The sequence below is a fragment of the Malaclemys terrapin genome, chromosome 2, assembly GCF_027887155.1.
Source record: "Malaclemys terrapin pileata isolate rMalTer1 chromosome 2, rMalTer1.hap1, whole genome shotgun sequence".
Taxonomy (NCBI): domain Eukaryota; kingdom Metazoa; phylum Chordata; order Testudines; family Emydidae; genus Malaclemys; species Malaclemys terrapin.
The window spans coordinates 143,542,623-143,562,647 of record NC_071506.1 but is presented as its reverse complement, the minus strand read 5'-3'; the positions used below and the strand labels follow the sequence as shown (position 1 = coordinate 143,562,647).

The following is a 20,025-nucleotide window of genomic DNA, read 5'->3' as shown; positions in this document are numbered from 1 at the left end:
TCCTGGTACTGATAATAGCTCACCTTAATTAATTAGCCTCTTAGAGTTGGTTGGGCAACTTCCACCTTTTCATGGGGGGATGGGGGGGGAGGGAGGGTGTGTTCTTACTATATGTTCCATTCTATGCATCTGATGAAGTGGACTGTAGCCCATGAAAGCTTATGGTCAATTAAATGTTAGTCTCTAAGGTGCCACAAGTACTAGTTCTTTTTGCGGATACAGACTAACACAGCTGCTACTCTGAAAGGTTACAGTTCGTTTGGAATCCATCATGTGGGTATGTGTAGTTTAAAGAATTTGCACTTTCCTGCACTGTATCTCAACAGCTACCGTGGTGCCCATGTTAAGTCCTCCTGAAGAAATTAGGTAAATAATAAATTGCATCATCTGCAAGTTTTGCTTTTACAGATCAAAATGTATGTACTGACACCCTGTTCCTGCCATGCATCAATGCAGCACCCTATCAGCCTCTTCCCATGTTGAAAACGGATTTCCTTTCTGATCCAGTTTGTAAGGCATTAGAGATCTTAGTAGCTAGTCATTGGGTGAAAGACTATCATCATCACCAGGTCTTTATCAGAGGCTTTTTTTACCTCTGAATTCACTTTTTATTGCTCCGGCAGTGCACAGATATTGTCGCGCCTAGGATTCTTTCAGCTATTACTGCTTAAATTTCTCCCTCCACTGGAATCAGTAGTTCAGATGCAAATATTAGGGGAAAAAATGCAAATACACCTTTCTGCCTAGATGCCTGTATTCCTCTTTGTCCTCACCAGAATTTGTGACACCTTCCAGTTCAGTATCCTCAAATGCTTTCCTGCTCAGTCCCTTATGTTTATGGTTCTTTGGCCAGTTTCGATGCCACGTGACATTTCTATATTTAAGCCAATTTGAATTAATATTGCAATTAAGACTGAGTTGTTGTATCAAATTGCTTGGGCTAGAACCCAAGTGACACATCTCCACTTTTGTGATTCTGTCCAAAAAACAAATCAAATCAAATTTGCCTGGCTAGCTTTGCTCTCCACCTCCATGGAGCCAGAAATAGTCTGATATTTCTACAGTAGTTCATATATACATGCTTACATTACCTCCATTATAACATGTGCATGAAATCCTGACCCACCACCCCCTGACATCATAGATCTCAGTGGAGCAAGGATTTTATCCTTGGTTTAATCCTGCTGAGTGCATAAGTAATGTCCATTAGATACAAAAGCAACAACGGGACACAGCCCAATTGTATCTAACACAACTTAGAAAGTTCTGCCTAGCCATTTCCATAGGGTGGGGGCAAGGACGTGGACAAGAGAGAGTCAAGAAAGCCATCAGCAGGATTTTCTGCAAGAGTGGGCATATAGATTTGAATTTACAGTAACTCCTCACTTAACGTTGTAGTTATGTTCCTGAAAAATGCAACTTTAAGTGAAACGACGTTAAATTAATCCAATTTTCCCCATAAGATTTAATGTAAATGTGGGGGGTTAGGTTCCAAGCAAGTTTTTTGGGGGCAGACAAAAGGCATTACATACTGTACTGTTCTGTGGTGGGGAGGGGCCCCTGGCTTACCCCTGAGGCTCAGGGCTGGGGGTGCAGGGTCTGGGAGGGAGTTAGAGTGCGGAAGGAGGCTCCGGGCTGGGGCAGGCAGGAGATGCAGAGTACTTACCTGGGGCAGCTCCCGTTTGGTGCAAGGGGAGGGCAGGTGGCTCTGCAAAGCATGGCACCGCCCCCATGGCCGCAATTCTGGGAGCCACCCCCTCCCCCGCTGGCAGGCAGGTCCACCCGGAACGCAGGGGCTTTAGGGGCCACAGGGCCCTGGGCTAAGTCAGCTCCCAGATTATTGCACTGGGCAGCACAGCATGGGGAGGAGGTGACCAGCCCTCTGTGGAGAAAGAAGTGGTTCAGGACTATTTAGAAAAGCTGGACGAGCACAAGTCCATGGGGCCGGATGCGCTGCATCCGAGGGTGCTAAAGGAGTTGGCGAATGTGATTGCGGAGCCATTGGCCATTATCTTTGAAAACTCATGGCGATCGGGGGATTGGTCCTGCTTTGAGCAGGGGGTTGGACTAGATACCTCCTGAGGTCCCTTCCAACCCTGATATTCTATGATTGCCAATACAGAGAAGGACCGGGATATAATACAGGAAGATCTGGATGATCTTGTAAACTGGAGTAATAGTAATAGGATGAAATTTAATAGTAAAAAGTGCAAGGTCATGCATTTAGGGATTAACAAGAATTTTTGTTATAAAATGGGGATGCATCAGTTGAAAGTAACAGAAGAGGAGAAGGACCTCAGAGTATTGGTTGAGCCGCCAATGTGATATGGCCACGAAAAAAGCTAATGCTATCTTGGGATGCATCAGGCGAGGTATTTCCAGTAGAGATAAGGAGGCGTTAGTACGGTTATACAAGGCACTGGTGAGCCCTCATCTGGAATACTGTGTGCAGTTCTGGTCTCCCATGTTAAGAAGGATGAATTCAAACTGGAACAGGTGCAGAGAAAGGCTACTAGGATGATCCAAGGAATGGAAAACCTGTCTTATGAAAGGAGATTCAAAAAGTTTCTAATCATCAGAGGAGTGAAGTTCTGGAACAGCCTTCCAAAGGGAGCAGTGGGGGCAAAAGAGATATCTGGCTTCAGGACTAAGCTTGATAAGTCTATGGAGGGGATGGAAATTGGCAATTAATTGATCTTTGACTATTAGCTGTAAATATGCCCAATGGTCTGGGATGGGATGTTAGATGGGGTGGGATCTGAGTTACTATAGAGAATTCTTTCCTGGGTGTCTGGCTGGTGAGTCTTGCCCACACGCTCAGGGGTTAGCTGATCGCAATATTTGGGGTTGGGAAGGAATTTTGGCAGATTGCCAGAGGCCCTGGGGGTTTTTCGCCTTCCTCTGCAGCGTGGGGCAAGGGTCACTTGCTGGAGGATTCTCTGCACCTTCAAGTTTTTACACCACAATTTGAGGACTTCAGTAGCTCAGACATAGATTAGGGGTTTGATACAGGAGAGGGTGGGTGAGATTCTGTGGCCTGCGTCGTGCAGGAGGTCAGACTAGATGATTTTATAATGGTCCCTTCTGACCTTAAAGTCTATGATTCTATGAATGTTCTCATAACGAGAATAATGTGCCATTTTGTGGTTGTGAATAGTTTGAACTAAACTCACAGCACAAATACAATTTCATAAGCAGATCCCTTACTAGCCCAGTTGCTCAGCAACATCTCACCAAAGAGCATCCAGACAACTCCACACACTCTCCCGATGAGTGAGAGCTCTGGTTGGAAAGAGCTCACACTCCACTGTGGGTTTCGGTGCCCATGGAATACAGCAGGCTAGCAACATACAGGCACTATATAGAGGCTCACTACGCACAGGAGAAAGTCAGTGCCAGTTACTGGGGCATGATCAGTACTAGGCCAGGTATCATTCCCCGGATATCACAAAATGGGCACCGTATTAAAATCTAGATTGGTGATTAGGAACCACTGAAGCACACAGAGTTAGATCCGTCTCTTAACAGCATGTATATAATATGTAAGGGAAAGTGCATCTTTCCCTACTACAGTCAGTGAAGGCCACTTTACGGATCTCTGTTTTCTTTCAGATGGTCTCCTCGACAATTTGATTCCCAGCTGTCCATGGCTGACTGCTCTCATACCTGATCTACAGAGAAACACAGACTTTGTATCATCACGCTGTCAGGAATTAAGTGTTTGCTAGTCAGTCACATCCTGTTCAAGAGGAGCCAGACGAAAAACAGATAGGATCTGAAAGTTACTCTGATCCAACTGTCTGATTAGAGCAAAACATGCACCGATAGACTTAGGAACCAATGACCACCTAGAGACCTCGATGGCCATCTACTGTCTTGGTCTGATCGTTTAGGAGATCAGGCGTTAAACGGTCCAGTACACTGGAAAGCTGGGATCCTTAGCTTACAATCAAATGAAGTTGTGATGATGAAAAGGGCATTGTCAGCCAAACAAGCCTGTTTGAGTCATGCCAAAAAACTTCTGAGATGAGACTTTGTACACTGACAGACCTTGTGAATTCTGCAAAACATATTGCAACAAAGCCTGTCTTCAATATGACCTTGAAGGGAATCATTTATCACCTCAGTTTACCCAAATGTGTGTGCTGTACTTTGGACTATAAACAACTAGATACGTTTGAAGCATGGATGCTAGCCCAGAAACTCTACATAATTTACTACTGGCAATCTCAGCTCTCTTTTGCCTTGACACCCGAGTTCCCATTCCCGGCAGAGAAACCAGGCACACACATCCAGAGATTTACCCAACACTCTCCCATAGCTGGAACACTCAGCTGGGGTCTATACTGAACTTATGTCTAGTTCAGTATTTAACTTAAGCTAAAAATCTTTGCAGTCATTTATAATTGCCCGACAGTGTTGCTGAACAAAAGGATGGATGCCCATGAGCCCAGACAGGACTGCAAATACCTATACTTCAGACTTGCTGCCCAAGAGAAGATTACTGAAGGAAACAGACTAGCCTGTAGAGATAGTTAAACTAATTGTTCCTGCTTTTTTTGTGGGGAAGCAGAGAATGGCATCTAATTTTCTGTGTCTCTTGGTCCCAGAATTAACTGTTATAATACTGGAAAGTGGTTTGAAAGAAGATGAGTCACTATATTGTGACTGGATCGCATACTTGTGTTTTCAAGTCACCCTCACAGAGTAAAGAACCGAGGCTTTAACATTGAAGCAAGTTGTGTTTAAGAAGCTGGATCATGTGATGAGTTTTAGTGGCCTGGCGTTAGAGGCAATCAGTCAACCAGCACACAGCATTCATTTTTAGCTCCCTGGGTCTTAAGATCTTCCACCTCCTCTAGCCCTCCTCCCAAGGTCCCAGAGGGACAGTTGTACTCCTGGGTCCCTTTCCTCTCTAGAGGAAAGGCAGAGATGCTGTCTGGGAGCCAGTACTGCTGCAAACAGTTCCCAGGAAGAGGGAGCAATTTCCTGTCTGGGGAGGAGAAAGGCCATCAGGCAGGAATTCATGCTATTTTCAAACTAAAAAAAGTGTTTTTCCTGGAAGGAATTCACCCCTCCCCCATTTCCTCCCTCCCCCCAAAAATGCAGAAATTCCTGCACTACTGTTATAGTAGCTATTTCCATAGCTCTCACCCTGCAGGTGTCACAGCAGACAGCAGCCTAATTGCTTTTTCCAACCTTCATGCATGGGGGTAAGGCAACCCCAGTGCTCACACAGACAGGGCGGCTAACATACCCGAGTAAAAAGGTCACTCGCTGGGCTACATTCATTCCTAGTGGAACTGCAGAGAAGTCTGTACTGTACACTGGGGGCATAAATATGACCCATTATGTTCAGCAGGCAAACAAGAGGCCAGACATATCAGGCTGTGTTGAGCAGGTGCCAGATGTTTACAATACAAGGGTTACAAAATAGCCAGACAGTTTGGGCACATCTTTTAAAAGATGGGGAGCACAGAGAAGCATTATTCAACCTTCTCCCCTCTTTGCTAAGATTAAACTGACTTTAAAAGCTTCATTGTGTACAGTCATTCCAATTCTTCTATCAGTATGTAATTACACCAATTCTTAATAGGAACTCAACCAGATTAAGACGAAGTGCCCATACTACAGCAAATTCAACTACAAGTCTTGTCTGGCATGTCTGCACATAAAAGTTATAGTGCTTTAACCACACTGATATAGTTAAAATTGGTACAACCTCCCTTCTAATAGTGTGGATACTATCATATAGACATAAAAGTGCTTATAACAGTACAGCTCATATGGGAAGGGGAATAAGCTATACTGGGATAACCATCTTTATACACCTCTACCCCGATATAACACGACCCGATAGAACACAGTAAAGCAATGCTCCGGGGGGGGGGGGGGGGGGGGGGCTGCACACTCAATTGGATCAAAGCAAGTTCGATATAACGCGGTTTCACCTATAACGCGGTAAGATTTTTTGGCTCCCGAGGACAGCGTTCTACCGAGGTAGAGGTGTACTTGTATAGCTGTCTACAATAGGGCTTGTATGGTATAACTATATCAGGAGGAAAAAAAAAGTCAGACTCCAAACATAGTTGAGGGTGAAACTTGAAAGTTTAGACCAGGCCTTAGGGATCCCACAGGTATATCTTGTCTGTCATTTGCTGAGCACACTCACTGTATGAGACAGGAGGAGCAAACATGATACAGCATCTTGCTCTTAATACTAAAGCCAAAATTCAAGGCTAGTCTCATGTTTTAAAATCATACATATTAAAAAAAAAAAAAAAAAAACTGGTGTTATAAGTTTTCTTTCAAGAACACCTCCCCCCAACCAATCCCTGCTGAGTCCTAATGGATTATACAGAGCACTCGCATAGAACTCTCCAGTCCTCTCCTCAGAGAGGGAGCCAGCCTTCTCTGCCCAATGATGCTGCACCAGCTGGCTCCAAACTAAGCAGTCAGAGCCTTACTTCTTTGCATGCCATTGTACATTAACCGGAAAAGAACCACCTGGCTTTTGTTTTCCTTTCATCTTTCTGCAGACGCAGAGATCCTATTGCAAGGAAATATTTATTAAATACCACATGGTTTTACAAGCAACAGAGGGTCCTGTGGCACCTTTAAGACTAACAGAAGTATTGGGAGCATAAGCTTTCTTGGGTAAGAACCTGGTTTTACAAGACTCAGTTACTATCATCTTGCTGTGCCATAGTCAATAGTTCCAAGCGGCCCTCGGGATACACTGCGTGAGAATATGCCAGGCAACTTCAGTTATACCCAAGGATGTGTCCACAGATTTGGTCATCTCACAGCGGTGCAGTTCTCTCACATGGAGCTTGCCCTACTCATGAACAGTACTGGATTGATGGAAACATAGGATCAAGCTGATACTTCATTTTAGTGTGGCAGTGTGAAAGTGAAACTTATTACTCAAGGCTCAGAACAGGTGTATCACAGCTATAACTAATAGCAATATATACAGGAAGAGTTGTAGTTTGCCCCGGCTAGCACTAGCTAATCCCTTCACCTCCTGCCCAAAAAGGATCAGTGTAACCTCACTAACAGTTCAAGCAAGGCACCACCAGATCTCTTACATTGCACTATACATTAGGGGACCAATCGTGCAACCCTTACAGCAATAAAGATTACATAACTGGGCCCTAGATGGAGAAACAAGTGTTTGTTACTAACAGTGTCAAGACTGAAGCTATAGGCAGCTAAAAAGACTGAAGACCTTCTAAGTACCCTAGCTCTCTCCATACCCATGCACAGGAGTAAAGTGCATAAAAACACCTCCTCCCTGCCCTATGCAGATTGGTCACATGGCTGGGCTGTGGGTAGAGAGTGGGTGGGGAGCACTGCTTTTGCTCACTGCAACACACCAGCCAGTGCAGCTGAGTCAACTTGAAAGGGGGATGGGAGTAAACCGAACTAGGTATAGGACTGGCAGAGCTTATCTCTCTCTTGAGCAAGGATTTCAAGTTACACTACAGTTCTTGGTCTGGTCTATGTGCCATCCCTCACTTGGAGCTCATAGTAATTCCATAAACTAGGCCTACATTAGACATAACATAGAAAAATGACAAGGGGTACGGGACATGAATAAGAGCAGAGAGGGGAGATAAGGCTTACACAGAGTGGAGTCAAGGTTAGATTTGCACTTAAATCGTACTAGTTTGACCTTTTTAGGCTTAAGAAGTTAAATAGTACAGTGCAAGGCTGTCGCAGATTCTATTCAATGTGTTAGAGATACACACGGTTTTTGCCTGGTCACTGAAAACAAGGTTAAGTGAAACAAGTCTGCTCTGGGAGCACCACTGAGGCACTGGAGCGTTACCAGATCACTGCATTCAAGATGCACCTTTTGCACACATATGCAACAGGATTTATACAAGACTTGCAGGACTCTTTCTACCGTAGCATTTGTGACCGTGTCACAGGTTTGCTTCAGTTTACATGTGAAGAATTAGTTACATTGCAGCTGTGGTTTTGTTTAACATGAAGCTATTCAGGGTCAACCCAGCTCAGGACTTTGATGGAAGTTCACTAAGGAAACCCACAATGCTGCAGAAGAGCATGCCTCTGGGAATAAGTATTAAACCAATACCCCAGGACTATGTTAGCAGGTTCCGCAGAGCTGGATAAACCATCTTTTCAAAGAAACACAGAAGGAGAGGAGGTTCAGATCACTCATTGGCATGAAAGCCTTCTCCATACTAGAAAACTGTACTGCTTTAACTATACCAGTATATAACCTGCACAACACAGATGCACTTCTGCTGGTATCAGGATGCTTATACTGGTATAGTTGTCATCATATAGGAAAGGGAATAAGCTATATGAGTATAACTGGTTCCACATTTGGGGATGAACTTCTTTAACTATACTGGGGATAGAGTGTGCCTGTGCATGTGAGAGACACACAATCCTGACACCCCGGTGCAAAAGCCATTTTAAAAAGGCCGCAGAAGATCCCAATACTTACACTGGCTTAAACCCTCCCCACAAAGGTTAGTTTCAAGTTTGTGGGTTAAATGCATTATAAGATGACTCGGGGGTTAGAGTCTGAGTGATTGTATGTATGGGGGATAAAAAAACCCAAATCAGCATTAACTTTAGTCCACAAAATGATTAGAGTACATTTTGTGGATCAGTTTTCATAAGTTATAACTCCGGGGAGAAATTCTGTGAAAGTTTGTTCTTTGTACTAAAACTGAGATAGTGTGATTAGCATTGGACCATCATGTTACATGCTGTATGTACAAGAGATGTAGGACCAAGAAAAGGCCTATTATAAACTAGTACAATATATTAGAGCCAGCTGAGTTCACATATCCAGCTGGTAAGGAGGTATAAGTGCTCAGATACTACAACCACCACAGGAAAGATTAAATAAAGTATTCCAAGGATAAACTCATAGTCCCTAAATCACCTTGGAAGCCTTCAAACTGAATGGCACAATATAAGTACACATAAACAGCAACAATCATACTGGGAAAATAAAGCGCTACAGTCACAGAGACCACACAGAGCCCATTTAGTGTTCCAAAAACATCAACTGACAGAGCAAGCTTACATTTGCTGCCAAGACCATTCAAACGTATGCACACAGGATGGAATTACCCTGGACCATTGGCAATGCTCTTCGCACAGTACGTGCCTAACCACTGTCAAGCTTTTTGTAGGCACCCTGGCTAAGAAGAGCTATAAAGGAGGACAATGAGGTGGCTCTGCTCGTGGGGAGCTTCTCCCAGGCATGGGGGAAAGCACAAAGGAGCTGGTCAGAAAGGATAGCAAGTGGACGATGAAGGCTGCCATGATTGGCAGAGCAGAGGCAGCTGTCAACACCTCGCTAGCACCGGAGATGATAGGTAGGATAGGGATAGGCTGCAAAGGGCCTCGGAAGTGAAGATAAGTAGCCTATGTTTGATGGGATGGAGAAAGGGTGGGGGGTGACATGGTCAAAGAGACAGGCCAGAAAGCGATTTTTACAGCAGCATTGTGAATGGATATGAGCAGGGATGATGGGATTTCTCAAGGCTAGAGAAGAGGACACAAGAGAATGACACTAACTTGGAAATGATGGGTCAAAAACTGTGCCCACTAAAATCAGCAGGCATTGAAGAAAGTTATCCAAGTGCAGAGTGCAATAAAGACTCAGGCATTAGTTCCACTATCACCGTCACTTGAGAAGCAGAACGATAATATGGAGAGCAGGAGAGAGTGGTACATTGACTAGTCTGAAACCTCTGTTTCCGGTCTGGTGCTGCTTACTTGAGATGGCAGCCTCTACTTAAATAGTGATCTAGCTTACCTGTTTTCATCAGGAGATCTCAGAGTGCTTTCACTATTTTACACGTGGAGAAACTGAGGCAGAGGGGACATAACTTGCCCAAGGTTATATAGGCAGCTGGGGCAGAACAAGGAGTTGAATCCAGTCCACATACCCTTCTGAGTCCCAGTGCCTTGCTCTATCCATTAGGTTGCTTAAAGCAGTATACAACAGAAGTACTATGAAAAGAGCGCAGGCTTGTTTTCAGTAAGGTAAAACACCCACTCTGAACAATGCTAATTATGGAGAGGCTTCACTGGCTTCACTGCTGTCCATTGTTCCTGTGGGGACAGGTTTGGCGCTCCCTCAACCATAGTTACCCCCTCCCTGCCAAGATTCTATGACATCAAGTTGTGACCCTACTGAACGAATTCACCATGGACAAGTATAACACTAGTGCACTCAAGTGCACACAGGGATCAGTGCCCTGTTTGCTCCTGGAGAAGCTAGTAGAACAATCTGTACTAGTGTGGAACAATAAATGCACTACACTAATTACTGCAATAACTGGGTGTGTCAGCATGCAGTGAAAACCAGATAAGGAAGCTAACTCCTTGTTGCTAGAGTCAAAAGGAAGCTTGCTGTCAGACTTGTGAGAATGAGAGAGGAAGAGAGCAGAAAAACAAGATGTTTGGAGGGGGAGTGTAAGAAAGCTAGTGAAAAATCCATCCTGTCAAGTGTTTACTTAAGCTAACGCTGCACAGGAAAGGTACATAAACAGAAAGTGATATTATGGTCACATACAGGGCAGGCAAGAATATGATGGTTAACAGACCCGTAAGAGACAAAATTTCACATCCTGTTCTTTTTGATCCAATTAAGATACTGCTGACAGTATACATTACCCCCACCAGTCCAGCTGCACTCGGGGCTGGACTAAGGATATTTTGTGCGTGTTAGTATATTTTTATTTTAAGAGGCTATTTAGGGATGTTGGTGGGGGAGGGATTTCTAAGCCACTGATAAATGGCAGCTTAGATTTATGGCCATCTGGCCCTCAACTAAATAACCACCAGCATGACATTGATGGTGTTGCATCATGATTGTTAGTGCAAGAACTGGAAGAGACTGTCCGGTTTGGCCAATGTACATGGCAGAGGGGCATTGCTGGCATGATGGCATATATCACATTGGTAGATGTGCAGGTGAATGAGCCCTGGATGGTGTGGCTGATGTGGTTAGGTCCTATGATGGTATCCCTTGAATAGATACGTGGACAGAGCAGGCACGGAGGACAGTCCCTACGCAAAAGAATAAATGGACACAAATCTGACATCAGAAATCATAACATTCAAAAACTAGTAGAACACCACGTCAATCTCTCTGGTCACTCAGTAACAGACCTCAAAGTGGCAATTCTTCAACAACAAAAACTTCAAAAACAGACTCCAACGTGAAGCTGCAGAACTGGAATTAATTTGCCAACTAGATACCATCAGATTAGGCCTGAATAAAGACTGGGAGTGGTTGGGTCATTACAAAACCTAAACTTAATTTCCCCAATACTAATTCATCCCTACTGTTACTCACACCTTCTTGTCAACTGTCTGTAATGGGCCTCTCTCTTACCACTTCAAAAGAGATTTTTCCTTCCTTGGTATCCTGCTGTTAATTGATTTCTCTCATTAGACTGACCTAACACTTGGTAAAGCACCCCCATCTCTTCATGTATTTATACCTGCTCCTGTATTTTTTACTTCATACGTCTGATGAAATGGGTTCTAGCCCACGAAAGCTTATGCCCAAATAAATTTGTTAGTCTTTAAGGTGCCACAAGGACTCCTCGTTTTTTTTTGCCGAAACAGACTAATACGGCTATCACTGAAACCTGTCACAGAGGGAAAAGTGATTTGTCCAACACCACACTACAAATCAGTTGCAGTGCTGGGATTAGAACCTAGGACTGCAGACTCCCAACTCTTGTACTCATCCCTCCAGACAGTTAGAAGGCAATTACTATAAAAAAAAAAAACAGCTGGCTGGCTAGCAAAGATTTTAATTGCACGGTTAACCAAGCCGTGCAGCTATGTAACCAGTTTGCCCATCCAAATAACATCTTGAGCAATTTCTCAGATTTGAGGACCACAGATTTAGGTTACCAAAAGGCTCCTAAAATCCATAGTTGGTTTTGGAGTGTCAATACGGAGATTACATTAAAGAGTTAGCAGCTAACATCTACAAGCACAGGGGTAGGCAACCTATGGCATGTGTGCCAAAGGCGGCACGCGAGCTGATTTTCAGTGTCACTCACACTGCCCGGGTCCTGGCCACCGATCCGGGGGGCTCTGCATTTTAAATTTAATTTTAAATGAAGCTTCTTAAACATTTTGAAAACCTTATTTACTTTACATACAATAGGTTAGTTATATTCAGAAGCGCCGCCAGCTTTTCTGCTGCCCTAGGTGGCAGAAGGTCCCGCCCCGAAATGCCGTCCCCCACAGAGGCGGCGGAAGGTCCCGCTGCCGAAATACCACTGCGGTCACCACCCCCCAAATTGTAGTGCCCTAGGCGACCGCCTAGGTCACCTAATGGGTTGCGCCGGCCCTGGTTATATATTATAGACTTATAGAAAGAGACCTTCTAAAAACGTTAAAATGTATTACTGGCGAGCAAAGCCTTAAATTAGAGTGAATAAATGAAGACGCGGCACACCATTTCTGAAAGGTTGCCGATCCTTGTACAAGCAAGTTCTCTCTCAGGTATGGCTGCTTGCCAGTTACCAGCAGCCTAGCCATGGAAACAGGGGCCAGAGGGAATTACATAAATATGAAGTTGTTTAGAAAAGCATGATATAAAGGTTATTTCAGCTGACCTGACCTCTATTTCTATGGCGAACAGCAGGCACAATTCAGCTGCTGACTTCCAGTTTTCTACCATTTGTGGCTCAACTGTTGTATCTGTAGAAAAGAGGCACCAGGTTTTTAATTACTGCCCCAAAGCCCTAACCTTGCATACAAGGCTTGCTCCTGGAACAAGATCACAAGAGAGCAAGAACTTGTGTACATTCCAGCTGCTGGCAGCTTACAAAGCTCTAGGAGGGCTGGTTTAGAATTAAAAAAAAAGTCAGCTACTGATTTTGAAGCCTTCTGCTCCTGCAGCATGTGAAACATCAAACAAAGGACAAGAGAGTTAGAAATTCAGAGAGTATTAAATATTCTTACACTTTACAAATACAGTCCAGAAACATTTTCCAAGAAGTATCTAGTGCCAGACACCTGCATTTCTCAGGGTTAAGGGTTTTTGCTTATGCTAACAAGAACGATACACCTTGGATAGCGTTCTGGCTTACACTGAGGCCTAGTCACAAGAAATTGCGATGAAATTCCATGGCATGTAGTGTGCAGGAGGTGAGACTAGAGGATCTAATGGTCTCATCTGGCCTTAAGATCCATCAATGTGTCTATATAAAGAAAAACGTAACCCTCTTATTTTAGGGTCATAGCCAGCATGCAGCCTGCCTTAGTTTAAAAAAGGGGGTGGGGTGGGATTTTTGAAAAGCCCAACATGCCCTGAAGTTACTCACAGGACACCTGCAACAGATTGCTCTCAGTTTATTACCAGGTCAGTGTTTTGCCTTGAACATCCCTTGAAGGAGGTGTTAAGTAGGGTCTGTGGACTGGCAAAACAATCACCTTTTAAAGAAGTCTGTTGTGGGGCTCTGTAAGAGGTGTAGTCACATGTATCAAAAGGATGAGTGTTATGACACCTCCTCACTTTACTATAAATTAGATTATAAGACTAAGACGCATGTGCAGCAGTTTAGAAGTTCTATATACACCTTTTAAAATAAATTATTCCACATAACAGAAAATCTGCATGAAAAATACACAACTTTCTTCTTAAATTACTGCTGTGCCAAATGGCACATAATCCAAAATTATGTAGTTTTGTTCTTTCAGAGTTAAGTGCTCTCTGCATCAATAATTAAACACAGAAAGCCTTGACTGGGAGCAGTTCTGTATTTTGGTGCCCCACCCCCACAATCCTAGGAAAAACACCCAATGTTTAACAAAAAACAACAAAAAACAAAAAAACAAAAAAAAAAACCACACCTTGTTTATTTAAGAGGGAGACCAAAATTTGGCTTTCCTCCCATCTGAAAACCTTTCGGCCAAGTATCATCCCAGAGATAGATAGGGCTATGTATTCTGGCTGTATGAGACCACTACTGAAATTTCACAGGTATTTAATATTGACATGCATGTCTGTTGAGGTCAGAATAAAGGAGAATAAAAGAGTGAGTTCTGGTTTGTAGGATGTTTGTTCTGGTCTTCATTATAGTTCACTGAACAGGAACTGAAATACTGTTCTGTTGCTTTGTATCTCAAGGGACATGTAGATCTCACAGGGCAATCTTTATGAATTCCCATGGTACTGGAAGATCTGAATTATTCAGAAGAGAAATCTCTCTGCACATGCCAGAATAAGAGGGACATGCAGTAGGGTTTCAGAACTCCAGTTCTCTACACCCACTTCTAGGTCTCAGTTTTAACAGCCTCTCCAAAGCTTGGCCTGAGATGAAAAAGCAAAGTAGACTTTCCTTAGACATGAGGCTGAAGATTACCTCCTAGCCCCACCAACCATTCCTTCCTAGTGGCAGTGTTTTTAATTTCACATTTTATAACTGTACGACTACAGAGTGTATAGCAACAGCAGCCTTAGTTCAATGTCTATTAGCGTCTCACAGTTATTCCTCAGACTTCCCAGTGATACCTCCCTTGGTAATTGCTCCTGGCAATTACCATCCAACTGACAGCATTCTGCAGTCCAAATTCAGCCCCGCTGAAGAGGGATTTAAGTGACACGTATGTCAAATAGAGTTGCACACATTTATATATGGTTGAATATGGCCTTCTAATAGGGCTACAAGTTTCAGTGTATAGTAATTTACCACAGGAGCATGGCCAAAGTTTGACTGTATTCTGATGGCCATTAGGCCAAAGCTAGGTGTATGTTAGTGACAGATTTCGAGGTGGCATGCTCCCCGATACAAACTCTGGGTAGACTAATGCTCACTACAGTTCTGCACCTTTAAACCTTATAACAGTTATCTTCTTAAGTTAGTTGCTTGAAGGAAAGTTAAGAAATGGCTGGTATAAAGATCACTGCTCACCACGATGGGGGATTTGAACCAATCCCACCACCAAGTTGTAGTGGCAGGCTGAATTTTATAGCCACATTTTTGCCATCCAAATGGTGTTATAAGAACAACTCTAAAGCAGAGCCAGTGTACTTACACATAGATCAAATACAGCAGCATCGAGCACAATTCGTATTACACATTAATAGCGGAATGGACAAAGATCAGAATTTGAACTCAATTCCCTCCTCCCTGTTCTCCCAACATTTCATCACAAAGGAAAAGCAGCAGCTCAGCAAAAGGGGGGATTCCCAAGAAAGGCAACTCCTCCTCTTCGTATCCATGTTTGAGTCCCGAAGTGGAATATCCAATATTGACGGAATGCTCTGGGCTTGATGGATTCAATGCAGAACAAAGAAGAATCATATTGTTTCGCTACTGCTCAGCTAAATGCTGTTGATTCTTTTCGCAAAAGCAGATGTGGAACTGATGATTCATGATTCACGGGCTCTTCATGCCAAATTCTCGACATTTGCACTTACCTGAACATGCCATTTGGCTCTCTCTCACACACACACAGAGAGAGAGGAGATGAAACAACAATATCCTGGGGCAGTTGCTCCTCCTTACCTTATGTACACTTTTAGGATTTTCCAGCCAAGCATAGTACATTTCCTCCACATAGTTCGAACTAGTCCCACTCAAAAATGGCTCAGCAGCAACAGGTGCACTGTAGCTCCTGATTTGTTGAAACGTCCGTGGTGCTGCCAGCTTGTGTTGGGAAATTGTCTTAACAGTCTGTGAGGCCGTCAATGGCCGCAATTTAATAGCACAAGTCCTTAAGTGAAACATTTTTGTCCTGTAGCCGCTCACAAGCTCCTGTTGGTATAGGAATAAGAAGCATTTTAGACATTACAGCAGAACAATGCACAGTATATAAAGAGAAATCAACCTAATAACCACATAGCTGTTATTTAGCATTTTTCATCCATAGATCTCAAAGCCCTCCTCAAAGATCAGTCTCAATCTCCATTTTACAGATGGGGAAATGGAGGCACAGAGAGGTCACCCAGCATACCAGTAGCAAAGCCACTAACAGGTCTCCCATGTCCTAGTGCAATGCTCCATCCATGAGGCCACACTGCCTTCCCTACATAATCTGATTTCTAATTTGGTTACTTGAAACCAATAGTTTAATGCAGGTATTGGCACTGCATAACAACTAATTTAAGATATGGCCTACTATCCCTTTGAGTTACCACCCCAGCCAGTCATTAGGGGAAGGGAATTGAAACAGGAAATGGAATAGATTTTTTGGAGGAGGGGAGGGGGAGTTAACACTTATGGCTTTGAGCCAAACATCTAAATTTGTCAACCAAACCTAGCATCAACGTTTTTTCTCCCCTATTTTGTTTTCCGTTTACATCATGTGCAACTGATTTTAATATCTTAACTTGCAAGTTTCACATTTATCAAGTACTACTACATTGTGAATAGATGTTCTATTTTTTCTGATGACAGCTGACAAAAGGAGAAAGATCTCATCATTTATACTTGTCGGGGTACAGGAATGGAGGAGGGAAAGCTTGGCTGTAAATTTGATCAGAGAAAGGTGGTCACTAGGTTCCTGACTAAGACCATCAGAAGCAAGGTTAGAGAAGAGATAAGGATGATTATAAACAAAGGGGATGGTGGGAGAAAAAGGGATTTATTGACAGGAGCAGACACCCCAACAGAGAATGTAATTATAACTAATGGGAAGCAGTGGCAGCAAAGTGGTTATTTCACGCTGATAAGACTGCGACTGAGACAGCCACACTTCTGCTGAACTGTATTCCCATTCCCACCTCCCTGCAGTTCTCTTCACCTTTTTGCCCTTACTAGTGTCCATATTGCACATTCCCACACTTCTGAAACAGGGAAAAAGCAGCCCTTCCTTGCAGCACAATGCCTGATGGCATTTCACTGCATGTGCTCCATTGTTTCCTACTTGCACTAGGAAGAGGTCCTTAAAGCTTCAGAGTAAAAATTATCAGCTATTATTATGCAAAATTAAAGGAGTTACATGTGAGAAGTATAAAAGGACAAAGTCTTAATGGATTTGCTGTCCAACTAAGAATGCTGAGAGAGAGCTGGAAACCCATATTTCCACTTTTTGAGAGTAGAAGACTGGAATTCAGAGGCTATGTCTTCACTAAAAAAAAAAAAAAAAAAAAAAAAAAAAAAGGTTCCATTTTAACATCTCAAAGTAAAATCTTAGTGGAGACAAGAAAAATATTTCTTGCCTCTGTGTAGCTACATGGAGATAAACTCCAGGTGGACAGGAGAGATTATAGGGTTGACCACAAGTAGCCACCTTGATGTAAAAACTACCTGTGCCTTTTCTCCACTAGGATTTTACATCAAGATAGCGATTTCCTCATTAAAAAAAAATGCATTTTTTTGCAGTGAAGACTTAGCCTTAGTTAGCCAGACTCCTAAAGTTATTTTATGCCTAAAGCATATTAATTCAGCTGAGAAGGTACTGTAATTATCAAGTCAATTTCAGAAAAGCTTCAAATAATTTCTGGTCCTTCTGCCAATTCCTTTTACAGTTGCCTTTTCCCATTTAAAAAATGGAAAATTTTTCAATGGGAGTGGAACACATTTGAAAATCTGGCCTTTACACCTTTGCTCACCTCACCAGCTATTCCTGTTAACGTTTCAAATCAAGTGCTTGAGATAAACACTCACTCCCCTTTAAAAAAGAATGACCGTGCAAAAGTTATGACGGCATCTAGCTGCACAGATAAAACAACTGAATATTTCAGGATCATTCTGTTAGCAGAGCAGCCATCATTAGGCCATAGAATACCAAACAGTTTGTTTTTTTTAAAAAGAAGAAAGGCAGTGACCACTCAGGCTATGTCTACACTACCGCAGCAAGTCGACCTACGCTATGCAACTCCAGCTATGTTAGTCGACGTGCCTTAGGTCGAGTTACACTCGGGGGGCTCGACGGGAGAAAATCTCCCGTTGACTTACCTTACTCTTCTTGTCAGGGGTAGAGTACAGGGATCAACTGGAGAGCGATCTGCAGTCAATTTGGCGGGTCTTTACTAGACACGCTAAATCGACCGCCAGTGGATCGATCTCAGAGCGTTGATCCCTGCCGTAGTGTAGACCTGCCCTTAGTGACCTTCCTAGGACAGTGACGCATGAGCTGGAAATTACTTCCACAGAATTAGTATACTGGCTTGCAAGTTTGAGAAAATGTTTGGAGGAAGATGGGGAGGAGATTGTGGTTAAGCCTTTGGTTTACAAAACATTCACATAAAAAAAAACGTAACAAGTTTGTTCACTGAGTGCCCATTAAATGGACATCAAAACAAATTTATCCCTAGCTGAGCACTGGCAGGGTCTGTCTGGCAGCTGGATTTTAGCACTCAATGTCACATTTTCTCATTTCCAATCTAATGTGAAGATGATGTACTCCAACAGTGCACAGCTCTCCATCACAGCCAAAGCCACAAGAAAACAACTTCAGTTACATGAACGCAGCTTAGAAACATTTTCCATTATCCCCATTCCTATTTAGCAGGCACTGGCTGAGCGTTTAAACTGGTTAACTGGAACAGCACTTTTTTTTCCCCCAAGTACAATTTTGCTGCATTGCTCACTCAGCAATCACTGTGCTTTCAGCCCAAATTCAATCGAGTGCTAGTTGAAAAGTATAGTATCTTTCTTCCTATGCACCCATCACAGCACTATTAAAAAGGGAGCTCATGAAGACAAAGAACACAGATCATGGAACTGAATGAATGAGCAGTCGGTCACATTAGGAAAGGACACCTGTGAAATGAGTTAGGGCCTCAGTTCCGCTCCTAGGAGGCAGGTGTTCACATCAAAGGCTCCTTGCAACAGGTTCCTTTGTTAGAGGTCTCAGAACAGGGACCAAGAACTTGAAATGCCACAACCTTATGCTGTATCTTCACTAGGAAAAAAGGTATGTTCTTAATCTGAGTTAGCTAACGGGTGGTAAAATCCTCGTGAAGATAAGGTAGGCTACAGTTTCTCACAACTTAGCACATCAGTATAAACCCTAAGCTCCCTCTCAGTCTATGGCTATGTCTTCTCTGCCAGAAGGGAGTGGCATCTTACAGCAAGATAACTCACTCTAACCCATTTCCCCACACATTTTTGGGCAATGAAAACATAGCCTTTAAATTGGCTTGCTAACTTGTATGAAAAACTACAAACTGCCTTGTCTTCACTTGGATTTTACCTCATGGTAGTTACCTCATGCTGAGAGGCTTACGGACCAAGTTTTCATAGAGTAGCCCTTAATTTAGGTGCCCAACCTAAGACATTTTGGATCCGACTTTCAAAGATGCTGAGCACTTAGAGTTTTCAATGACTGCTGTGAGAGCTCATCATCTCTGAAAGTCAGGTCTAAGCATTCCAATTAGAACTTGTCTAATATGACAAGCTTGTCTTGTGTGAGAGACCTTTGTACAATTGCATAGCAAAAGCTTTGGCTAAAATCATAGCATCACAATTGATTAAAGAAACTGGCCTGTAATTACTACATAGTGCAAGTTCTTTCCCAGGTTTAGGAATAACTGAAATAGCAGCTTCTGTTAGAGTAGGTGAGAGAGTTTGCTCATTCTTGGCCTCACTGAATACGTTCAATAATCTAGGTGTTAAAGTTTCAGAGAACTTTTTGTAAAATTCAATTGTGAATCCATCTGCTCCAGGAGTCTTTCCAACCTTCATTTCTTTCATAGCCTGAGTAATTTCTGCAGTTTCCAGAGGAGCATCAGAAAGTTCTTTCTGAGAGTCAGAACTGTGACAGAGACAATCCACTAAAAAAAAGTCAACTAGGGCAATCTTTACTGATTCCCCCTTTGGCTATAGTTCTGAATAAAATTTTTGAAATTGTTTATTAATATCTGACTGTTGTATATAATTTATTGCTACTATCGCAAATAGCAGCGATCTTATTTGTTAGCCTTTTGCTTATTTGTATGCCAACAGCTCGCCAACTCTCTTGCCAGATTCCCAAAATGTTTTATTCTGTTTGCTTCAAACAGAATAAAACAAAAACGCAGCCTTTTGAGACAAGTTTGTTGATTTC

At 43.0% G+C, this 20,025-nt stretch overlaps 1 protein-coding gene across 4 annotated transcripts in view; it reads right to left on the bottom strand.

Moving 5' to 3' along the window:
• The window catches only part of OGDH (oxoglutarate dehydrogenase), a 108,100-nt gene that overhangs the window by 83,519 nt on the left and 4,556 nt on the right, over positions 1 to 20,025 (bottom strand). For all 4 annotated transcript variants that reach the window (XM_054017760.1, XM_054017762.1, XM_054017759.1 and 1 more), the window contains exon 2: positions 15,540 to 15,788. In XM_054017760.1, the coding sequence (XP_053873735.1) occupies positions 15,540 to 15,761 (222 nt within the window). In that variant the 5' untranslated portion in view covers positions 15,762 to 15,788. The remainder of the gene's footprint in view (positions 1 to 15,539; positions 15,789 to 20,025) is intronic.